General features: G+C 44.0%; 1 protein-coding gene across 1 annotated transcript in view; it reads left to right on the top strand.

Moving 5' to 3' along the window:
* The window catches only part of LAPTM5 (lysosomal protein transmembrane 5), a 25,528-nt gene extending 1,535 nt beyond the window's left edge, over positions 1-23,993 (top strand). The window contains exons 2-8 of the mRNA XM_009645829.2: positions 7,939-8,032; positions 16,719-16,795; positions 17,496-17,624; positions 18,155-18,280; positions 18,819-18,914; positions 22,171-22,263; positions 23,228-23,993. Of these exons, the coding sequence (XP_009644124.1) occupies positions 7,939-8,032; positions 16,719-16,795; positions 17,496-17,624; positions 18,155-18,280; positions 18,819-18,914; positions 22,171-22,263; positions 23,228-23,302 (690 nt within the window). The 3' untranslated portion in view covers positions 23,303-23,993. The remainder of the gene's footprint in view (positions 1-7,938; positions 8,033-16,718; positions 16,796-17,495; positions 17,625-18,154; positions 18,281-18,818; positions 18,915-22,170; positions 22,264-23,227) is intronic.
* Positions 23,994-24,432: the final 439 nt, after the last annotated feature.

The raw sequence follows: 24,432 nt of genomic DNA, 5'->3' as shown, positions 1-24,432 counted from the left end.
CATCTCTTCCCCTCCCTGGCTTGGGCCAGCCCAGAGCAGGAGAGCAGAGAAACTTGGGTCTATACCGCATCTTCATGCAATGTAACTGCCGACATCTTTCCCCTGGCATTACTTGAAAGCCAGGTGCTGTAGGGGCATTTCCATGCCATATTTTAATAATTTGGGGACCTCAAAAACATTATGAGATTGGTTAAAAGAATCATGTAATTTTATACCTCTTTTGCCTTCTGCTTTTTGAACATCTAGATTACACCCTGGGCTGGCTACTTGTCTTTTTGCCACAAGCTCAAAGCTTATAATTTCACTGCTTTAAAGAAAAGGAAATTGCTGCATTTCTTGTGCATTCTCATGACCCCAAGACATAAAAATTGCAACATATGAAAGCTGAGAGTTTGCAGCAGAGCACAAGCAATTTCTGCCAACCAATTAAACATACAGCCATCACAGAGGGACGGTCATGAACTGTTTAGAAATGGGACCCTCGTAGGAAGTATAGCCAAGATCTGAAGGGGAGCTGGCGAAATTAAAGGTCTGTGCAAAGGTGGGAAACGCAAGGCAGGGAACTACAACACGTTTTTCCCAAAGGACTACAAGTGCACTCTGTGACGTGAGTGATCTGTTATCAGCGGTGACAGATGTACAGAAAATGAATTCTTTTTTCCTAGCTGGGAGGCTGAATCATGGAAAAGCCTCCTCTGTCTTTCACAGAAGTCAGCAAACACTTTGAACGGGGGCACTTTTTTCTCCTAAGTGTTTCACCATGATGCCACTAACAACAACAGAGATTCCTGATTTGCACCAGTGTGTGATGGAAGGGAATGAGACACCACCTCGGTGCTGGTGGCTAACAGGGAACACTTAATTACCAGTGACATCATATGAAAGTTGTGCTATTTCAAAAATGTTTTGTGGGTCTGTTAAGACACCAGCTGAGTTCTGAACAGCAAAAGTCTTGGAGTGAGCCTTCACAGTGCTCACGGGGAAGAGTTTGCAGAAGAGAATCAAAGGTCCATTGAGGGCAGGCAAGAGAAGCGGCTTTTCTTTGCAAAATGGCAAAGGCAGAAGTCATAAGACAGCTGTGCAGAGTCAGTCCCAAAGTCTGACATCCTCCCAGCCTGTCTCCAACAGCAGCCAGCAGTGGCTGCTTGGAGAAGAAGGTACTGGAAGCAGGACAGGTACCAAGTGATCCCTGGCCTGTGCATCCTCTGCAGTCAGTACATCAGACACTTCTTCAGCTTGAGGTTACATCAAAATTATCTTTACTAGCTGTTGTGTTTAATAATTTCCAGCTCACATTTCCTTTTCAATAATTTCTTTTCCATGTTTGACAAATTCTAGGTAACAGGGCTCTCTATCAGCAGAGGCTGTTTCATACACAGTCATCTTTACTGCTGTGAATGTTATCCCTCTCCTGAATGTTAGCAGTGGGGACATGATTCAAATCAGAAATTATGTGTGGTGTACTTAGTTGTAGTTTATACCTTATCCTATATAAATAAAAGAATAGGTATCTGCAAGAAAATGATTGGATTCTCTGCATTGCTAATTAAAAGAGAGTAATGGACTGATCCTGGGCCCTGAAGCCGAGGGATGCTGTCTGGCTTGGCGTCAGCCCCTTCTGGAGCAGATTGGTCTGGAAGAAAAGGGGTTGGCATGGTTCAAACCAAAGCCAGGGAGCAAGCTAAGTATGGCAGTATGGGCAATCGAGGTCTAGTGCTGGAGCTACCCATTGACCCTCTTTTATGTGCGATAAGTCTGCATTGACTATGAATGTGACTCTGAGACCATTTTTAAAACAGACTTGCCCATCACCCACAGCATCTTAAGCATATTCTCAGGAAGGGACTTAGCAGTAATAACTCCACCTGATATTTTAATGAGGCCCAAACTCTCACATTGCAGTCAAAGCCACCTGCATGTGTCCCCTTTCTGCTCTGCCAGGGCATGATTTGACTTTGCCCTGCGCCTGACAGATCACAAGCAACATGAACTCACCATGGGATCTCACCATGGTTTTGGAGAGAATCCTGCAGAGCCACAGCTGTGTCCTTGCTCTGCTCTCCCTCTTCACACACTAGTAGTCCCCAGTGCCAGGGCCTGGGCAGGAATCATCCCCATGTCTGTACATGACAGCTCTTGAGCAGTTCAGCCACCATCACAGTGACCAGCTGGATGTGGCTGATGGTCAAAAGGGTTTGGAGTCACCCTCTGAAACTTTGGGGTGCGTCACAGCAAAACCAGAGGAGTGGTTACCACAATATATGGACAAGCATAATGTACAAGATCAATTCATATGTTGCCAGGGAGCATTAACAACTTGGGTTTAGACTAAGGAGCCAGAGCTGCTCTTGAAGACAAGGGTTGACTCATTAAAGGATATAGGGAATGGACAGGGGCAGCCTGAGCCCTCAGCTCTTCAACCCTGCCACTGGCTCCTGACAGAGTGACCGTCACTGCAATATCAGAGCCTCTAACTCCCCAAGTCTCTGCGGGTCCCAGTGCGTATCTGCCTACTGTATCATCGCAGTGGGCTTCTTTTAGACAGAACCCCTTTAGAAACAGCTTGAATTTTGGAGAAGGTTGTCTTGTCTTACTGCTTTAAGCGATAACACAGAATAGCAAATATTTTTTACCTATTTCTTCTCCACCTTTTTGATCACGTAGCTGAAGCTGGGTAGATGGAGGGAAAAAGAAAAGGGGTTTTATAACTCAGCAGTGACTTGGATGATTTGCTATATCAATGCTGTTGGTTTGTAGCAGTATAAATTATTGCCATGGGTCCTAGTGATGAATCATAGCAATGCTGGGTGATAGTAATGGCATCAAACACGAGCTCTCAGGCTTTGTGATGATGTCTTGTCCTCCTATAAATTAGATTTGTCTCACTGCTGATCTCCCATAGACAGTTGAAATAAATAGTGGGCATTCTCAAACAAATGGGGAAGAAGAAGGAGAGGAATGAGGAGGGGACAGAGCTGTGTGATTAGCAAAGCTTCACGGGGTGTTCTGAGGTGACTTGCAGGTGACTTTCAAAGAAAACATGGAGGAATTTGTCCTTCTGCTCATTGACTCCTCCCAGGCATGACGAAGCTCACGTTACTTGACATCAGCTTCAAAAACAAGGTCACACAGTTGCTTCTGTGCATACAGCATGGGCAGAAAACCTGCAATTCGTTTGCTAATAGTCCTTGATTAGAGCCAGAGGAGCTCTTAGAAAGCAGCATCTCTGTAGCTTGGTCCAGCCTCTGTCACAGCCAAGCTCTTCTCTTTGTCAGCTCTTTAATTCAGGGAGCAGAGTCTCATCTCTGGGACCTTCTGCAGGTCCAGGCCTCACCGGTGGATGTGACTTGTTGGTACAGAGCTGTGATTCATGGCACGTTCACCAGGTTTTGGCTGACCTGAGATGTTCAGCAAACCCTGTGCTGCTCCCTCGTCCTCCTGGAACTACTCTGTTGCACAAAAAAGAGGGCGAGAAGGAGGCAGCAGGAAGGAAAAAGATTAAATGTTTTGAAAGGAAACCAAATGGGAGCTAAAACCACTCCTCACTTCACCCTACCCTGCCATGACAACCGCTTTCAAATTAAAGGAAGAAAAAGTGAAGGACTGAAAGTATGGCATTTATATGTGGTGCTATTTGCCTTCAAATTGCTGAGTGTCACCTGCTTGCGTGCACCGCTGTCAGAAACCTCCGCAGCACCCCGGTGCACCGCTGGAGCAGCATGCCGCTGTCCCCATTGACCCCTGTTCATTATGGCTTCAAGCTCTTCTTGCAAAAACACTATGTGTGATAAAAAAAGGAGCAGCCATGACACCAAGGCCATGCGCATAAAGAGAAATTATTTGGAGATTAGTCAAGCTGCACATATTTTGGAAAATAAAGGCACATGACACAACCTCTAACAGCAGTTTAACCCTACTGCAGCTGCAGCAAAATTATTCGCTAGAGAGCGGGGGCTGCGTGCGTCATGCTGTTAAGACTCTGCCTTGCAAGACACCCCCAATTTAGCTGCCTTGGTTTAACGTCTGGTTCTACCTCAGCCCTATGCTACTTGGCTAAGGCACTTCATTTCCTGGTGTTATGTATCTTTTACCAAGAAGCTTGAAGGACTCCTTTTAAACGGAGGCAGCTATAAGATGAAGTGTCCTACAAGAGTTGCAGCTGTAGGGGATAAATTAAAAAGGGCTGGCTGGCAGAGGGGCGGGGAGGCTGGAGTACACCAAGTGAGCTGTGATTGAGCCCTGGGAGGTGAAATTTCCTATTTTAAGCCTGCCTCTCTCCTGTCGTGACAAAGCAATAAGAAAGGGAACTGGCTGCTTGTCTGAGCAGTCCTGTCTGTCCGAAATGGGAAACTTTTGGTTTCTTCTGGAGCTGAAGGGTGAATATTGAGTGAGAGCTTACACAGCCTTGCGGAGCCAGGATCGCCAGGCAGACACCACATCAATCTTTCTCTACCTTCTTCTCAAATTGAGGCGAGCAGCCAACTGCAGAGGTTTCATCACCTTGTATGTATATTCTCTGGAGGAATAAATGAGATTGTCACATGCCAGGCAGCAGCATGTCAAACCCAAAGTCAGGTGATGGAGAGGCATCCTGCTCCTCACATGGCACTTGTGATGGAGAGCCGAGGGAAAGGCATGCAGATCGCTGTTTTATCTCGTTGCAGTTCAGTGGCTTGTTATTTCTATGCAAAAGCCCCTTTAAATGGAAACTTTAAAACAAATTTCACTTTAAAACTCTTCTTAATCTTTCAGGATGGGCTTGGGTTTTCTATCAGAGAAGTACACATCTTATGTAACTGCAGCTGGTCTGGTTGTGTGGCTCATTTCAACACTTGCAAGGAAGCCAGGAACTCTTTTACTTTACTGTTCCTCTCTTTGATAGGCATTAGAGATGGTTCTTCATACTGAAGTTTAGGCTCTGGATCTGCTCTGGCTGTAAATCCATCTGGGATTGGAGCATTTGGGATTTGATGTCCTGCATTCACTCACTCACTCAGGAATGAAACTGATGTTTAGGGCTCAAGTAATCTGTTTTGCTCAGGCCTCCATTTAACAGAAACCTGAAAAAGCAATTTCTTCCTATATTTCCCATCTTGACATTTGAGGGGTTTGACCAACAGTAGGAATAAGGGAAGTGAAATCTCTTTGGGAGCATGTATATGAAACCTCTCAGACAAGTTAGGGAATGTGAAGTCAGCATGTGATCTCCATGTGTAGTTAGTTAAGAGATTCTTCACATCCCAGGAGACACTGTCAAGTGTAAAGAAACTTCAGATTGATGCAATGTCATCCTTGACACGGTTCAGTGCTTCCATGGGACTTCAAACACGGTTACATTAAACTGAATTCGTGTTAACTTTCTTGTGTCCCCATGTAATGAGATCTAGATATTTCTCCTTTTCATATCAGCCTCATGAACAAATTGCAAAGTTCATTTCCTGCATGGCAAAAAAAAAAAGAAAAAAGTAGTGTGTCTCCTGTAGCTACTGAACAATCTGATATCAGACAGTCCAGGAGACACCACGACATATGCATTTCTTCCAACTCAGACTCTAGAAAGTATTTTAAATTCAGAGGGAGTGCCAGTGGTGGGACACAGAGTCCCAGTCCCCACTGCAGGGTGTGGCTTGGTGGGTACTTCTTCTAGAAGCAAAGGGCTCTGGGGGATTTGCTATGGCTCTTCTTGAAACTGCACTTGCAGGTTGCAGCACAGAAAAGTTGATGAATTTGGTTTTGAAGATAGTTTCTAGGTCTCCAGCAGCCAACACAGAGGCAGTGGGAAAGTCTGCATTCAGTTCCCGTCTCTGCTGCACACCATCTCACCCAATCTTGCTTCCCCGTTTCAGGGCAAGGTGAAGTCTTCCTTTCCATGCCCCTTAGCTTTCTTTGCTTTCAATGTCAGCCTGGCACATCTGACTATACATTACTCCAGCTCTAGACCATACGTTAGCTCTGCAAAAGACAAAAAATTATTAATTCTTCTGCTCGCTTAGAGTTAGGTTTGCCTCATCTCCCTGAAGTTGACGTTTTTGTGCTGTTTCCCACACATAAAGTTTGCAAACACAAGCACTGACCACAACAGTTCTGGTTCCTCCTTGCCTGCGTCACTTCTTTAAGCAGTTGTTGAAACGAAAGTCTGCTAGAGCTATTGTGGAAAAGTTTTTTCAGCTATATGGTACCTGAACTTACGTTGATGTTGGTGGCAGATACAAATTTGCTTCCTGCATCAGTGTGGGATTCAGATGACTCACAGACAGAGACTGTGCAGTCCAGATAAAATGGCTTCTGTCATTCACCTCTTCATGACAATGTCTTTTTTGTTGATGGTACTTCTGTTGATGGCTCCTGTGCCTGGTAGCCTTCAGAATGGGGGCTCCCAGTGCTGGTGGGGTGAAGATAGAGAGTCATGTTTCCACAGGTTTCTACATTTTTTGTACACCTCAGGATTTCCTTTCCCACAGACTCAGTTCCCATGTCTTCAAGGAAAAAATGCACAGGGCATGATGGTCCCTGCATTTCTCCTGCTCTGACTCTTGCTCTCTGCTCTCTGGCTGTGCCCTGTGGCTATGGCAAGACATCCTCCTGGACAGGGGTAAAGGTCTGTCAGAGAAGAAGTGGCAGCAGAGAGGTCAGAGAGCTTGTCCAGAGCTTGTTTCCTGCATTTAGCAGCGGGCTTCCTCCCCAGCCACCCATGCTATTAAGCCCATTTTAAAATAACACACACCATGCTGCTTTTGGAAAGTGCAGCTGTAGGTATAGGACTGGCAGCCCAGGCTGTGCTCCAGCCTAAAAATGAAAGACATACCAAGCATGGGGGAGGACAGCAAATATCGGAGAACAAGGAAGAAAGGGATGAACAAGATGTGATGCACAGTGGAGTCAGAAATTTGCCGTCTCCCTATACAGTGCTGAAACTGTCAGTAAGGTGGTGAAGGAGCAATAAGTGGCATCAGAGTAGTCCTTTACCCCGAGAGGCATTATTTGGTCTGACAACACTGTGGACAGTGAATTATGCTCCATTGTGGCTTCTTGGATCCACAATAAGTTTGGTCCCCTTGGCATGTGCTGCCTATAGCATACTCACTGCAGCATGGGATTGTCCCCAGGAAGGATGTGGTGGGGTATCTGGCCTTGTTCCCTGGTTTTACTTGCATGTAAATATGCTGGACCTGCTGTCTGAGATGCTCGATGGTGAGGTCTCCAGCCTTATGGATGTCTTCTGTAGCCCCTGACTGCCCAGTGTCCCACAGGCAACAGGAGCTCTGCCTAGCCTGGGGGTTAGAAATTAATTTTTCACTGTAGATCATTACTGTTTGGATACAGAAGTACAGTGCTAGGTCTGAGACCACAGCTCTAGACCTCCCTCCATCTCACAGCTTGCTAAACTCAGAATGGGATGAAGCCTGGACTCTAGGGGTTGATAGTCCAGTTCAGAAACTTGGAGAAAATTGGTTTGATTCAATGTGAAAAAAAGCACATTTGGAGTTTTTTCTCAAATAAATAAAAGAAGGTAAATGATATTTTTGTCAATGAAATATTACAGCTAGACTTACAGAGAGATCCTTACTCTTTTTGTGTTTCTTTTCACACTTTAAAACACCATTGTTATATTTAGCTCCATTCTGAAGCAAAATGCAATTTCAAAATGTAAAGCCAGGACTTTCTGGACAAAAAAGTGTTGAAACAAAACTCATTAACTTTGTAATTCCTCCATCCTCCTTCAGAATCTGGCAGAAAAAGACAATTAAACCCAAGCCATTAGTAAACTGATAGCTTTTGCCTCAATGTTTTCTTGTAAAGGATTTTAAACCCTTCATGACCTGGAGACCCATCCTGCATTTAGGACTGCAGCCATCACATGCTCCCTGGAAACAAATTTGTTGATAGGAAGTTGGCCCAGAGCCCACTAAATTGTGTCTTTTGCTTTTATTCTCCTAGGTTATGAGCGTTTTGCTGCTGATTGAGTACTCCCTGGAGGTGGCTAGAGGGAAAGGCTTTTGCAAAGACCTGGACAAGGATTACTACAGAATTGGTAGGTCACTGGGATGCTGGAAAGCAGCGGAGATCTGTGGGGTTGAGAGGGAGCTGAAGGTCCTACATTGGTCCCTCTTTCATCAAAGAAAATTGGAAAATGGTATTCAGAGCAGATGGGCCAAAAGCTCAGACACAGACAAAATTTAGGCTCTAAAGATTTGTTTTTCGGTTTAGGCCATGGCTGTGTTGGCTTTTGGGATACCAGTGTGGAGCCCAGTGAAGTTCTCGTTATTTCAGTGAATCAGGTCCTCAGCCCAAACTCTCTAATACCTTCATACTCCTCCACCCTTCTCACTCTCTCTGCAATACACTTTGCATTAATCTGACATCCTGGTTTCCCCTTCTCTTTCTTTTCACCAACTGTAGATCACTTAAGCCTTACACACACTGTTGACTCCCTTCTCATGTTGGGCATTTTCCACGAAAACACTGAAGTGTCTGACCAACTCCTCAGTGGACCTAGTCTGGCCAGTAACCTCAGGGTCCCAGAGTGGGGAGAAATCACAGCCCCACACTACATCCCATAGGTGCATGGGCTACCTGACATTGCCACCAATACCCTGCCCTCTATGCCATGGAACCATCCTCTTCTCGTCATCCATCATGCCATGCAGGGGTCTCCTACCTCACAGTTGAAGGCACCTCAGATGTTCCCAACCCCGGGGATTTTTTGCAGAAGAAGCAACCAGTTCACTGTTACTGTTTTGTATCCCACAAATAGTCACAAGAATAATATTAACCACAACTGATTGAATTCCTATGGTTTGAACTAGGCAGGACCTAGCTTGGCTTTCAGAGCCCTGACAGATTTCTCATGTGCAAATAACTCCCCAAACCCCAAATATTAGTTAACCAGGCTAATCTTGCATGAAGCTGTTTGGAAGCAACAAATGCAGGGTGCTTTTTCCTTTTCTTAGTCACTTTTCAGTGTAAAACCACAAGCTGAGATAACCCTTCTCTGCTGTGTGCAGAAAGACGGAAACCAGACTCCCACACACGGCATTGTATCTCCCCGTGGAGAAGGCTCATAGTCAGAGAAAAATGCAACCCACAGCAGCACGGACTTGCCTGTTCCCTGCTTTTCTAGTGCCTGGCTGTGCCAAGCTGCAGGCATGTACAGAGAGGCCCCCTGTAAGTGGAGGCAAAAGAAGTCAAATACAGCAAATTCCTGCACATCCCAAACTCACTTATCCCTGGAGTAGGAATCAGAGACAGCGGAAAGCACCAAGACCGGGCATAGTCACTGTCTGGGTGAAGTTATTGCTAACAGATGGGTTCACATTTTTCAAAAGAACCCAGCTGGGTTTTAGGAAGCACCACTGTGATCCACCAAGGCTGTTTTGAAAGGCAACAACAGTGAGCAGAAGATGGAAATTTGGGTGAGTCCTGCTAATAGGACACCAAGCAGGGGTCTGCTCGTTCACATCTTTCACACAGGGCGCTATTTCCAAAGTAGTTCAGTCTGGGTGGGTTGGAGGCTACTTTGCTTAGCTGTGGTCCACACAGGCCCCTCTGGAGCTGTGGCTCAACTCAACACTCAGTGTAGACTTGCACTGCTTTGGAAAATGCTTTCTACAGAGCTGTCCCATTAGGGCAACATGCAACATAGTGAACAGGTTCTAAACCCCAGCTCTTTTCCAGGCAGCTGGGATCAGCACAACATCCAACTTTCCATTCCTGTTATATATGTTTCTAGTTTTAATTTTACAGATACAAGCTGAAGAACATAGTGCAAGTATGACCTTAAGGTCTTAATTTCTTTTTTGGGTTTGGTTGGTTGGTTGGTTGGTTTTGTTTTGATGTACCTGGCTTGGACATGGGCACAGTTGGAAATATTTTTCCTCATAGTAGAGTATGCACTTGCATTCTGATTAATACAGTGGCCTGAACTGCTGAAAACTGAGCATGGTATTTGCAGATCAGAATACTTTCCCACAGATACATTTATGTAAAAATGACAATTTTTGTTCATTAGCTTTTGCAGAAAGATCATCCAAGGCCAATAATATTTACTTTTCTTCAAGTATCTAAGTAAAATATTCTTTAAAGAAAAAGAAACAAACCAACGAGACAGATTTTTCAGATAATTTCCATATGAAACCCCTCTATGCTTTCTAAGCAAAACATGCATTGCTGCAAATCTGGAGGGTTTTCTTTAAGAATGGAGCTATTACAAGTGAAATTGGCCCCATTTTTAACAACCCCCCCTCTTCCCACACAGTCAAAATGACAGGCCTTCCCCCTCCCCCTCTTCCACTGCCTCCCACACAAAAAGGAACATTTTATAATTAAATCTCCAGCACTTCCACTTGGCTTCTCTTCCCAAGCATTTCAAAGGGCTCTGCTTGGGAGATTGTGAGCGTTTGCTGATTACAGTTGGAATAAACACAGCGCAACTCTTCTATTTCCAGAAACTAGCAGGGAAGCAATACAGCAAAGCCGTACAAAAAGTTCAATTTGACTTCAAATCCCAGATGGAAGAGTTGGAGAACAATTTGGGAGAGGTCCTGTTGATGCCCTCAGCATCTGCTGCTCTATTTGTAGATCCTGCCAGATTAAAGCACGTCTCAGAATATATAATGCTAATGTCGTAGTCATGGCCCAAGAATATAAACAAGTCAAGGTTTAAGTGAAAATGCTGTTCACAAGATACAGTAGGAAAAAATACGTATAGGTGTTCAAGATTTCACAGCAGTACCTATTGCTGCCTTAAAAAGAGGGGCTGGGGTGGGCCTCGGCTTCCACAAGTATAGTCAGGGAGGGGAAGGAGAATGGGGGTTGTTGCCTGTTTTTGTGATTGCTGGGGTAATGGGAAGGGTGACTGGGTCAGCTGCCCTTAGAAGAGGGATGCTCTGTCCCTTGTAGCCTGCTATTCCTCGCTGTCTTGGCTTACCAGATGCCACCAGCAGCACAGGACTGGAGCACTCCTCTGAAATTTGTTTTTCAATGGAAGTTGACCAAGAAATTAATACAAGACCTGCCGAAAATGTTGGATTAAAATGAGAAAAACACCCAGGTTCTTCTTTGTCTTTGGGAGCCTTGAAGATGATTTTCCCACCCCTAGTGGGGTTAATGCCAGGATCTTGGCTAATCTAAAGTAGGTCTAAATTTACTACTTAATTAATATTTAAGAAATAACACAAGATTAATTTGGCCAGGCAGTGGGAACAGGAGACAAACTTCATTGCGTGGTGATTTGGGGCATTCAGTTGTAATGTGGAAGAATTAGGTTCACATCTCTATGCTCTGTCTCACACACAGCAGAAATTTGGATGTGCATTTCCCATGCAGCCTCCCCCATTTCCAGTCTATTAGAAATCTCATCCTGGAGCTGAAAAGCCTTCCTAGCAAAAGTCTTCTTGGCAGTGCTTCATTCCTGAAAGCATATGAGGTTTGGCATACTAGCTTTTCCTGCTGGAAAAATAAAACCCCCAAATAATTCCCCAAAAACCATTTCAATTAAAACTTCCTTACCAGCTCTAAGCTGCTAACATGAATGGTTTTCTGCCTTTAAAAAGCACCCCACTGCTTGCCATAGGTCAGGTCTTTAGGATGTCTTCAATTCATGCCTGTGTACAGTCTGAGTGTTAATCACTTTTATTTTTCATGAGTGACTATAAAGATTGAGGCTGTGGACAAAGTACAACTGGAAAAGTTGTTTCAATTTCTGTACAGCCAGCCAAAAAAAATACCTCAGTTATGCCTGAAGACCTGTGTGCACAGCATATACCATATCCTATGCATACCATTTCCTAGGCGGAAAATATTCCCTCTTTCTCTGATGAAAAGTGAATCCAGTTAAAGGGACTGGGAGGCCTCTTTTCCTTGCTGGTTCTGCCCACCCTTTGAATGTGGCTGTCCAGAAACGACTCCCTGCAGCTTATCAGTCAGACTGAATCAGACACTGCTGTCCTTGATAATCTGTGAATGCAACTGTTAAACCACAGCTTTATGAGCCCTGTTTGTATTTCCCATGCCACTTTATTGGGCCATAAACCAGAAAAGGGTTCCTCTGCATTCATGGGAAATATTAGGACTGATTCAATGTCCCTCCTGGCTACATTCAGGACAAAACCCCTGGATGTGAAGTTAATAAAAAATAGACATTTGGTAAATAAATGTTCTCTCTTCCTGTTGGATGGGTGCGGGTTTTGGTACTACTTGCTCACATTGCAAGCACCAACTGCAGCTCTGCGGAGGCTCTATCATGTGCTCCCGTTGTGGTTACACCACCTCCCCAAGGAAAATTACATGTACTTCACAGCACACATATATTCCTTCTCATTAAATTCCCTGGGCTCTCTGGGAGACTCAGGTAGTCTCAGAGAATCTGAGTGAGAAAAAGCATAAGAAAGAGCATGCTTGTTTATTTGTTGCTGCTGTTCATTCCCGCGTGCTTTTGGACAAAGGTGTCCCTCAGAGGGGGCAAGGTCTCACCACACTCGTTCAGCAATATAAAACGCTGCCAGCACGGAGGTGGCTGTGGAACTGAAATATTTTTGTAGGTAGGATATTCTAGGGCTATAGGAGTGAAGCAGGCTTCGTGGGGAGCAACATTGCTTCCCTGCCTGATTTTGTAATCATTGAACCAGAGCAAAAGTAAGGTGGATCCCTGGAGGTCTCCAGTCCAACCTCCTGCTTGAAACAGGGCTGACTCCAAAGTCGGGCAGCTTGCCCAGGGCTTTGTCCAGTTGAGGTTTGCAGATTTCCCAAAATTAGAATTCCACAACCTCTCTGCATCACTTATTTTAAGATTTTTCTTCCTTTTATCTGGAATTTCCTTTAGCATAAAAATTGCCTCCTGTCCTGCAGTAACAGCCCTCAAAAAGCCAATGCACCTTCTACAGGGACAAACCCTGTTATTCTCTGAATACTCCAGTACTTTTTAAGGTGCTGTAGAGGAAAACAAGTTATTCCTGAGATCGGGACCCAGATGAACATGCAGAAGGAACAGAGGGAAAAAACGTGGAATGATACCCCTCTGAGATTGTACAGGTGCTCAAGCTTGGTCCAAGATTGTTAAATTTTGCCCTTTTCTGAGGGTTTTTAAGTACAAAAGAGGCAAACATTCAACCTACAAAGGACAACTAAACATGAAGGGAAATACTGAAGAGACTTAAAAATTAACGTCTTATATTTTTAGACAACAGATGCTGGGCATGGAAAGAGCCCATTCGTCACAGAAATCAGGTCTCTAGGGTCTGCTGTGGCTGCAAGTGCCTCAAAGCCCAGGGATCTGCTGCTGGTTCTGGAGGGTAACTTGCCACTGCCAGCCCTTGCAAAGTACTCCAGGTGGCGTTTGGCCTCTCTACAACACATCCCACATTCTCATCTCACGGAGGGTTTGCACAGACAGGGCTAAGAGCCAGCAGCTAGCACTATCTAAGGGGGTGACTCCTTTAGCCCATCTGCTAAATGTGCTCCCACAAAGGAAGAAGTAATTTTGTTTAAGTAAAACCTTTGATGACTGAGATCAAATCCGTTGGTACTAAAATGTCCCTGGAACAGAGAGATCTGCAGAAAGGATGACTGTATTTGCTGTGAACAGATAGGAGGCAGACAGTGTGTGGAAAGCTGTTTTCTCTTGGTTTTCCTTTCCTTTCCATCCCTTTGTGTCTGTAAGGTTGTGGGCTTTTTGTTTCTTTGTTATTTTGTTTAGGGAGTTTTTGATCTAGGTTCTGCCTGGAAAATATTGCTGGATTCTGCCGGCAATTAGCCTGCAGAAGCAACGGCCAGTTGCCCAATTAATTAGTGAGCCTGCCGAGAGAGCTGGAGCATGAGACCATGTAGAAAGAGGCAGAAAAACACAGCTGTCTTGAATCCGAGGAAACACCGTGGTAAAGAGATAAATCCTCTCTGGGGCAAGCTTCTGATGGTTGGTTCTGGGAGGAAAACCAGGGAAAATGGCTTCAGGCAGTTTGGGGCTTAAAGGGACTGGGACTGTCTCTTTTTATGGCTGTTCCTACAAAGGCCGAGTCTGTCTTCTTTGTTAAGCTCTTTTTTTGGTTTGAGTTTATGCTGTCCTTGTGTTAATCTTTGGTTCTCTGTGCACCAGATCACAGCCTTGTCTCTACTCTTCCGCTTCTGAAAGGTGGGTTTGATTTTCTGCCTTGAAGCTTAGGCTCTTCCCACGACCCTTGCAAGCTGCAAAGCTGTGAGCTGCCTCTTCTGCAGTAAAACCCTTTCTCCATTGCTCCCTCTGTTCTCATTTGGGGTTTTCTGGATTTGGGTTTTCTTTCTTTGCTGTTTCATAAGAATTCTTCCTCTTTGGTGTTTCGATTCTCATTACTTTGTGGTAAACAAATCATGCATTAGGGTTTCAGTAAAAGGCTGTAAGTAAAAGCTGTTTTCTTGTTTTGTGCGTCAAAACTCTTTTTTTTCCTGATGTAGGTTAAGTGTTTGCATACACTTGATCGTTCCCTGAGGTCTGACACTTCCACGTGCAGCAACTCACGTGGTGCTGCTCCCTCTCTTGAGATAAGCTATTTTTTGCTTCTTTGAGGGATGCAACCTCCTTAAAGGGGTTTTCCCTTTGAGACCCAGAAAGGAAGAGGCTTCTCATGGTCAGAGAAGGAAGTACTGGTCAAAGCTTCTTTTCAGACTAAAGGTTCATCATCAGCAAATCTCATTTCTGGAGGAGACTCAAGTGTTGCTAATTCTTGAGAAGATAGCAAGGAAGCTAAAATATCTTTTTCATCAGTGCATTTAAAGGAACTGAAGTGCACTCTCTGCTAGCAGAGTGAGGATGTGTGGAGCGTTGCTGTTGGTGCCACCTGCCCTTGCTGCCAGATGTGGCTCAGCCCAGCTGTCAGGCCAGTACTCTGCAACCCTGGAAAGGTTCCAGAGTGTCTCAGTATTGACTTTGGTCCTTTCTTCAACTGGCATTTATCTGTATCTACGTTGCTTAGCAGAGCCTGGATGCAGTACTTGACAGTCTGCATGTGCTGCAGCCACTGCATCTAATGAGTGCCCCTCTCTGGCCAGATGCTGTGGGCAGCATGGGGTGGTAGGTCTGCTCTTCACCTTGCCTTTCCCTTGGACTTGGGCTAACTGTTTGCATTTTCTCCCTCAAACAGAGTAACTGGCCAAACTATGATATAGCTGTGACTGCTCCAATGCAAATATTTTGTTGCTGTAAACAGCAATGTTGGTGTTATCTGCCTGAAAAAGAGGGATGGGTTTCTCTGTCTCAAAATCTTTGTAAATTATTTTATCCTATTGTCAGCAAAGCTAGGAAGTCAGTTAAGGACACTTTGGTGTATGCCCAAGCACCGAAATACTCTCCCACCCACTAAAAATGTAATGTGGTACCTAAGCTATAGGCAAATGCTCAGTGTTGGGGGAGATAGAAGGACATTTTCATGGGGAAAAAATGGGCAATATGGAGCAGTGAAGATTTCAGAGCAGCTGGAATGTATCGGGGATCCATCAGGTTAAAGCATAATTTCTAGATTTCTTTATGAAAACAAGTGAAAGGGGTAATGGAAAACAATAGTTAGGCACGAGATTTATTTAATAGTCATGGAATAAATTGGGCAGTTGGCATGGGGGGGAGTGTACCAGTAGTCAAATGTTACTGATGTTTGAGAAATGTACCTCTGGAAAGGATCAGTTGCCTTAAAAAAGTCAGAAAAGTTAAAAGTTTGGCTCGCTTCTAATAAAATTAAACCCTTTATTTAAGCACTGAGAGTTGGAGACCCCAAACAGACTGTTGCTATTTTAACTCTGCTAAAGCAATAAGCAAGAAATCGGAGAGTGAGTTGGAGGAGGCACTGTGGAAGGTTGTACATTATGCGGCGGCAGATGAGGAAAGTAGCGGTGGTTTGCCTTTGGAGTGAGCTGCCTTTTTTTTTTTTTTTTTTAAAGAGCAAACCAACTCTACAAAAAAGCCTAACACTGTCCAGACCCCTACAAAACCCAAACATGCACACTGTACAGTGCCAGCAAGGCTTTGATGGCAGCCATCAGGGAAGGCTGCGATACCAAGCGGGAAAATTGCTTCCCGGGAACTGTTCAGTAGGAAGCTATGTATATGTAAAAGCTCACCTTCCCACACCCAGAAGAGCTGGCAAAGATTACCTTCAGCCCTGTAGGTAGAACTGTCTCTTGTTTTTCTTCTCACACATTTATTTTTAATGTATATATTGTATCCTACAACTACAGAGTGTGGAGGTGAGATATTTCACCCTGAAACTTTGTGGTCCACACCAGCGCTGGGTAATTAAAACTTGTGCTTCTTGTCTGCTTGAAATCTTGCACGTCGTTCACCAAATTTCACTCTTGGTTACTTTATCTGTCTTTGAGTCTCAAAACTATTTCCAACTCAGACATTAATCATCAGCTAAAAGCACTCTGCCTTTTTTTTACTTCATTTTACCTTAATATTGTAGCCTAGGATATTTAAAATTTTAGTCCAGGCAATAAAGGCTTTTGGCTCCCACACACCTGAGCTGACAGCCTGCTCGATCCGGTGGCTAAAGAAAGAGAAGCTTCAAGGACAGATGAAAAAATGTGTGTAGAAAGGGAAAAGAGGGTTACCTTCCAGTTGCATGGTGTTCATTCCCCCACATACACAATTCTTTCTGCCAGGTTATCACATTTTAACTCTTCCTTAGAGGTATGATTGATTTGGGACAGTAGGGTCCAGCTTTCAGTAATGAGATATTTACTTTTCTTACTTTTAGCTGATGTCATCACCAGTTTCCTGTTGATCATCATGCTGTTTGTCATCAGCTTCAACCTCCTCCTTGGTGTGGTGAAGGTATGTTCTCCACAAATGGCATTTAGCCGCTGGCTGACGCCTCTCTGAGTTAAGAGGTATTAGAGGAGGGGACCAGAGGATGCTCACTGAAAACACTGATGTATGTTCAAAAAAACAGATAAATATCTCCGCGCTCTGACTGAGGGGGAAGGCAGCCAGTTTGCAGTCTCAGGCTCATCTGCAAGGCTGCTAACTGCTAGATTTACCAAATCTGTGTGACATTTCAATCAAGGCTATTTTTTATGTTAAGGAACGGAAATGTTATGATTTGGAAACGTTGTTTTATTGCCTCATTTGCCAGCTCTTTTGCAAGTCAGATCCTGGAGGGGAACTGTCACTGCAACACTGGGGATTCGTTTCCCATTTCAGGTGAAGAAATGGCCATGCATTGGTGTGGGAATGCAGCTTTCTCTGTAGTGGTAAACTTTGGGGACAGCTGAATGACAGCTCTGACAGCATCAAGGGCCAATGTCACATAGTGAAAATTCACAAAAACTTTCCAAGGGGGTGACAAAAATCAGTGTTGATGCCCTTCATTGTTTCTGAATCAATTGTTGCCACAGTATGTGGAATTAGATGCAGAAATTCCAGGAAAGTATTTATTCTTGGAGTACCTTAATATATGTCCTTTCAGGTATTGATAGCTGGTCTCATTCTCCCATTCAGAACAGAATTAACTGGCATTGCTTTTCTTTCTCAGAAGAGGGAACGTCTCCTGATCCCATTCCTTGCTCTACAAGTCATGGACTTTCTCCTCAGCCTCCTAACACTGTTCAGTTCCTACATACAAGTCCCAGCGATCATTTCTGTGTCCTCCCTTAGCCACATGGTAGGTAACAGTTCACTTCTGGTGTGGTGTTCTCTGATCTCTATGAGATGGAGACCGATGAGTAATGTAGGAATGAAGGGTCATTGTCCTGGGCCATGGTTCTTCATGGTGACATAGTTTCTATACCAGCTGGAGACAGGATGCAATCCTTGGTGGCTAGAGGGTGCGCAAGGAAAACCAGTGACAGCTGGGACGTTGTTTAGTTTCCCATGTCTGGGAATCTTCCTGTTGATTTTATTTTCTGTCTTATGGCTTTGGGGAGGTCTTTCTGGGTATGCCCATGGCAGGAAGGGTTTGCTGGAAGATAAGCTAGGAATATTGCTGCTCCAGCTAGAGGCCTCTTCTGTGGAACTTGTACAAATCAGCCGAACAGGATGGTTTGCTCATCATTTTGGCTTCTATAAGTGAATTAAATAGCTTAGGCTGTCAATGTGAACAATGCACAGGCCCTGTGTAAAATGTGGAAAATCTATAGAAGTGACCCAATCTTATAATCCTAACCAAACTCCTGTTCCCTGCCCTTCTTGCAGCAAGGACGCTCGAAGATCCCTTTCCTGGCTCTGCAGCTGCTGGACTTCTGCCTGAGTATTCTCACTCTCTGCAGCTCTTACATGGAGGTCCCCACCTACCTCAGCCTCAAGTCTTCAGACAGTGGGGTAGGTTATGAGCAAGCTCAGCTGATATTTCATGCTGTGAACCCCTATGAAGTTTCTTTCACTGGCCATTAAGACAGAGTAAACTTTCTCTGATCTCTGTGGTATACCCAGAACGGCTCTGATGACAAAAGAGGATTTTCCATATGTTCTCGCAAACACAGTGTTCTTGACTGACAGCTTGCTTATGCATCTTTCTTAAAAGTTTTTCTCGTAAGAATCTTATGGATGCAAACTGTGGAGCAAAATGATTCGGATAGAGCCTGCCTGCATGCATGGGAAATGCATTGACTTTTCATCTTTATTAAACAGTCATACTTTTACCTCTCTGTGTAAACAGTCTTCTGAAAATCTTTGCCAACAGAGTGTAAACAGTAGGAGGAAAAAACTACCCCTGTACTCTTTCTGATGAGGAAAGGAAGGTGGCCCATCCCACCTTTCTGAGAGGCAGGTCGAGAAACTTGCTGAGAACTCCATCACTGCATTACCCTGGTAGAGGGAACAAGGGTTTGTGACTGAGAACCTCTCCCTCTTTTCACAGGGCTTCTTGCCAACCCTGGAGAAGTTACCAACAGAGGAATACGCCAAAGTGATGGCCACCTTCACCATTGCATTCATTGCTGTCCTCTTCCTGAAGGTAAATGGCTGCAGGGCCTGGTGAGGCTGAAATAGGAAGCTCTCTTGTCTGGGGCATAGGAGGAATTGTTTTTACTTCTCTCTTAAATCTGCCAGGGCAGTGGAAAGCCTTGGTTCCTCCTTGGACATAATAGGACCAGTGCCTCAGCATAGTGTCTGAAGCAGGTCTGATATTCAAATCACTGGGTTTGTGCTTCAGCAGATGTGAGTTATAAAGCAAAATCTCTCTTATATCAAGAAACTATTACTGCCCATTCATCTCTAAAAGGGTAAGATGCTTGAAAGCAAATATAGGAAACTCTTCTGCTACTGTGTGCCAAAATAAATTAGACCATTAAGCAGCAGGTTAGATCTTCCACTTGGGTAAGTTGCTGTATCCGCACTGATGTAAGTGGAGTTATGCACGCTGATACCCTGAAATTTAATTAAAACCCGTGAGCTGCTAAATCCTGCTTACATCTGAGAAAACCCCACTGTGAGATGGTTTCTATTCTTCTTGCTTCAATGGATCAGAGAACAGGTTTTTCACTGCGGAGTTTCAGACCAGCTAAGAAAACCAGATCTTTCCAGGTACTTGAGCATATTCTGTCACGGTGAAAAATGCTACTTGTTAGTTGGAAAGCATTTTTTATTCAGACACTTCCCAGGTGGCCAGACAAGCCAGTGTGGAGGGGAGTGTCTTGTATGATTGCACTGCAGACATGACTTTAGCATATATTTTAATATTTGCATAAACTGCGCAATAGGAGTGGAGATAACCCCGAAACCCAGCTGGCAGTGTGGGTCTTCAGCAGAAATCTCACTGACCTGGTAAATCAGTTGATTTGAATTTTCCACAGGGTTAGATACAAGACTGCTTAACTTGCAATGACTTCTTGGGCTGGAGTTTGTAGGAGGAGGTGGGGGGAGAGGATAATTAAAAAAAAAAAATGGATAGGCACAAGTACTCCTTGGTCTACTAAACTCCCCAAAACTAGTCATTAGGAACCCCATCCTTTAAACTTAGCCACAATCCCTACCCTCTTCCATGTGTACCAAAACCATTTTCATGAGAGAGTTCCTTCCAAGTGATAAAGATCTGATGAGGAATGTGGCAACAACATGAAACATTTTGGACCTAGAAAGGCCATTTGGCCAATTTAGGGCCCATCGGTTTCAATTCAGTGAACGCCCACACCAACACAGCATCTAAATATGTTGACTAGTCCAGGATCTTTTTGCATAAATTGATTTGCTTAATGACCCATCACAAGCATTTATTGCTCTTACACTAAAATGTTCTTTCTCTGTATCCTGTGCTGTTTGCCTGCCAGCTTGCAATTACTGTCCTCAAATTGTTATCTGCATCCCATGCCATAGTGTAATTCAACTAAAAGGTGATCTGTCAGATGGAGAAGAGATGGGGCACCTGCCCCAATGGATGCCTCTGCCAGGGACCTCATATGAGACCTGCAAGACTTTGCTCACCCTTTTAGCAGGAAAGATTTCTCTGACAGTGCTAAGGGGATGGTAACGCTCCTCTCCCTCCTTTCTCTCATATAATGCCAGCCTTTGCAGGGGGCATGTCCCGTTGCAATGTGGAAGTCTCTCCATGCAACTTCACAGCTCCTTACCAGCGTGATTGCATGAGTACTTGTAGAGCCCCAGTGGTGATGATATACGTTGTTCAAGTCTAAGTTCCTTGGAGGTGTGAAGTATTCAAAGGGCAGAGTGAGTGAAGCGGTGATGCTTACACAGCACCGTTAGGGCAGTCTCCCTTGCTGATCGGTGTGTGTCCACAAGTAATCTTTATCTCACCTCAATATCATAAAGTCGTCCCCCTCCACCATCACAGTGATAAGAATGCAGAAACCAAGGGAAATAAAACATTTCTGATGGGAAATGAAAGAAAGGGTTTAACATAATTACTTCTGAAGTAGCTTGCTTCCTGACCTCTAGGACAAGCCTCCCATCCACTTATAATGTCAACGGCTGTCAGAGAAGTTTTCCCTTTTCAATTCAGTGTGGAGGAGGGTATCCTACAGTGTCTCGTGAGTGGTTTGAGTTGCCAGTAACGGGATGATCCCAAGGTCACTGCCTGCCTCTATATAAGCTGTGTGTACTCATGTATTCCGCTCAAACCTGCTATTGCTTGCAGCAGTCTTAACCAAAGTCAACTTCATTGAATTGGGTGCAGATATTGGGTTGGCAGTGCAGCAAACTCTTCCAGAATCAAAATCAAAGAAAAGGTTTTTTTGTTGTTGTTATATGATTAATTTTTTTAAATTTTATTAGGATTTCTTTTGTGGATGAGTGGGGGTTTCTGTACAGTTTATGTGATTGCTTCAGTGTCTTGCATGTTTGCCCTCTGTACAAAGAGGCTTTTGGAAGGCGGAAGGTTTTTGCAGTATTCCCTAAAGGTGGTTGAAGTTTGGATTTACCTCCTCATCTCTGGAAGTTTGTTTGAGAGATGGATTCCTTCAGCTCAGATACTTCATTCCTTGTTCTTGTTCTTTGTCTTGGCTTTGCGTCAAGACTAACAGTCCGCATTGTTCTAGGAAACCCTAAGCTACATGGCTTGTTTTCTGGGCATGTTCCTTTGAAAATGCCAACTGTTTTTAAAGTAGCATCTTATGCCAATAAAAATAAGAGGCACACGACTTCGCCTCGCTGCGCAGAGTAGGGAAAATATTTATTTAATATGGTATGTTTCACAGGCCTTGCTTATTTTCTTGTGCCACGATTCGTCAATCGATCCATTTTTCTCAGAAAAGCTCTATTTATTGCATCTTGTAACTCTGTGAGGCGCAAGGCGGTCTTGTCAGAAAAGTGTAGCTATTGCAAGTATAGGATTTTGTTGAATGAGCTGACCTTTCAGGTCAGTCCTTGTTGACCAGGGAGCCTTGGATCTCTGGGAGGTGGCCCAAGGTGCTTTTCTGAGACATCCAAATTTTGTAGCCTTCTCAGAAAAATAACATGAAAGACCTGCTTTCCTTTCCTACGTGGTGACATTGAGGTCTCAGATGCCTTAAGCACGTGCTTTATATTTAATGGTATTACTAGTCCTATTGACTCCCCACACCAGTGCACTGTTCTGAATAGATGGAGTTGTCACCTTTCTAGTGAAGGATCACGAGAGACTGATGGAAGGCCCTGGGACACATAGTCCCAGGCTTCTACTTCCAGAGAAGAGAGTATGACAATAGAAGGCTGATGGCAAAAGTGGAAATGTTCTTGTTGACTTGCAATGCAATGGCAGACTTCCCTTTCCTTTTCAGGCCTATATGTTCAAATGTGTCCTGAGCTGCTTTAAGTATATTAAAGCCAGCAAGAGAGAGGAGGTGCAAGTTGACCCCCAAACAGTTGAAAAGGTGAGTAAAGACTGCTTCAGGCTTACACCACGAAAATGCATAGCTTAGACTGATGAGATGCATGATGAGTCTTACTTTTGCTTCTCTGGTGGTCTGAGAGAGAGTTCAACCATTCAAGTGTGCATTAACAGGTACTAAAATAAGTTTTCAATTGTATTATAATCCTTTACCTTTACTTTTGTATAAAATCTTTCAAAGTCAATGGTATCTGCAAGGAACCTGAAACTCAGGCTCAAGTACAAAGCAGGTAAATGGAAATATATCACTTGTACTCTCTGATCCAGAGATGTGTTTTTAATCTCAGCTGAACTTTGGTTTCTGTCCCTAATAGTGTTACCCTTGTTTAAAATTTAAGTTTGCCTTCACCTTTCACTGGATCAATGTCTGAGAGATTTGGTACATTGCCCTTCATCTTAACGGTTTGCTAAATAAGGAATATCAATGTCCTTCCTTAGATTACTGATGATCTCTTTAATAGTAGCATCCAGCTGCTCTGACATAATGGAAAGATATTGAAGACCTTCCAAAAATAAGAGATACTGTAAAGATGGATGAGAAGTAAAGAGGAAGAATATGGAATGCTAAGTGTAGGCATTTGTCTTGTTGAAACTTGGCAAATATGAGCCTTGTCTTGTCAGCAGCGTGTGCCCCTGCTGTGCACGCGTCATGGCCCTCTGCAGTGATCTGAGCTTAGCTTCTTTGCTTAGGCAATGAGGCTTATATTCTGCACGTTAAAGAGCCTTGGTCCATTTATTGCAGCCATGCTTTGGGAGAAGGAGGTTGGCCTGGCAGCAAAGTGGTTATAAAGTGCTGCTAACCTCTAGCTCTTCTGGATTTCTGCCCTTTATGTCTTACAACCCATGTGGTCCTTTTACCCTGCTTTGAACTAGGTAGAGAAACACATCCACTTGAAACCCCTCATGTGATCCATCCCCAGAGCATAACTAATGGTCTTCTCTTTCAGGCTGTGCTGCCAACGTATGAGGAAGCCTTAGAGTTGCCTACCAAGGAATCCCCACCAGCCTATGTAGCAATCTAAGCTCCACTCACAGAGAAAAGATGATAGCTGTATTGCTCTTACCTCTTCTGTCAGACAGTCAGCCTCATTGAGAAGTCCTTACTTTATAGCAGTATCATGCTTATTACAGGCTAGCTCACCTTACGAGCCTACAAAAAGTGATGGTGAACCACTGGAGTTGCTGCTTTGTCCTACATTGGCAGTTCTGACTTAGTACTAGCAACCCACACTGCTAACTTCAATAAAACTGGCACCAGGCACCACAGAGGTTCCCATCACTGGCCTCTGTCATCTGGCTAATGTGAAGTGTAGGCACTGGCCTGAATCCCTTGTCAGGCTTGCTTTATGCCAGCAAGATGCTGTTTCTCATCTGTCTCACATCTAACTCAGCAGCTGAGGTATTTAGGAAGTGGAATGGGGGGAAAAAATGGGCAAGAACCTTTTCATTGATATAGTCCAACCCTGAAGCTATGCTGACCAGCATCTTTTAGTGACGACTCTTTAATGGGAAAGGGATCAGCAAAAGAACGAAGATTTCAAATGGACTACGATGCAGCTCTCACCCTGTCTGCTTATGATGATGATTGATAGTGTGTACACAAGAATGTACAGGCTGGAATTGTCACAGTATTGCTCTGCCATTTTATACATGAGTGTTTGCGGTTTTTTGCTTTTAGTGTGACTTGAAAGATGAGTTTCAATTAAAAAAAAAAGTTAATGGCTTCAATACTTTGCTGTCTGGTTTCTGAACAGTGCTGTCATTGCCTGAAGATTGGCACAAGGAAGCAATAGTTTGCTTCCTAAAAAAAAATTAGTTAGCAAAAATGGTATTTTGGCCTGAGGCCAATGTTATTTCATGTGTTACTTCATGTGCTCACAACGGAAAAGATGGTATTTCCAACAGTCAACCTGGCAATTTCATCTAAAAATCTAGCTTGTTCCTTCCTCTTGTACATTATCACCAGTGATAAAGATCTTGCTTTCCGTGGCACATTCACAACTGACTCTGATTGCATAGGCCCATCTCTGTATATGTTAGTGAATGGTGTTGCTGATGACAGATGAGAGGCATCTGGAATTTAGCATCTGCTCACCTTTTTGGGTCATTGCCTGCTTTTTAAAACAACTCAGTAGGAAAGTGTAATTTGCTC

The sequence above is a fragment of the Egretta garzetta genome, unplaced genomic scaffold, assembly GCF_000687185.1.
Source record: "Egretta garzetta isolate BGI_Z169 unplaced genomic scaffold, ASM68718v1 scaffold368, whole genome shotgun sequence".
NCBI classification, from domain to species: Eukaryota; Metazoa; Chordata; class Aves; order Pelecaniformes; family Ardeidae; genus Egretta; species Egretta garzetta.
This window is presented reverse-complemented; position numbering and strand designations above follow the sequence as displayed.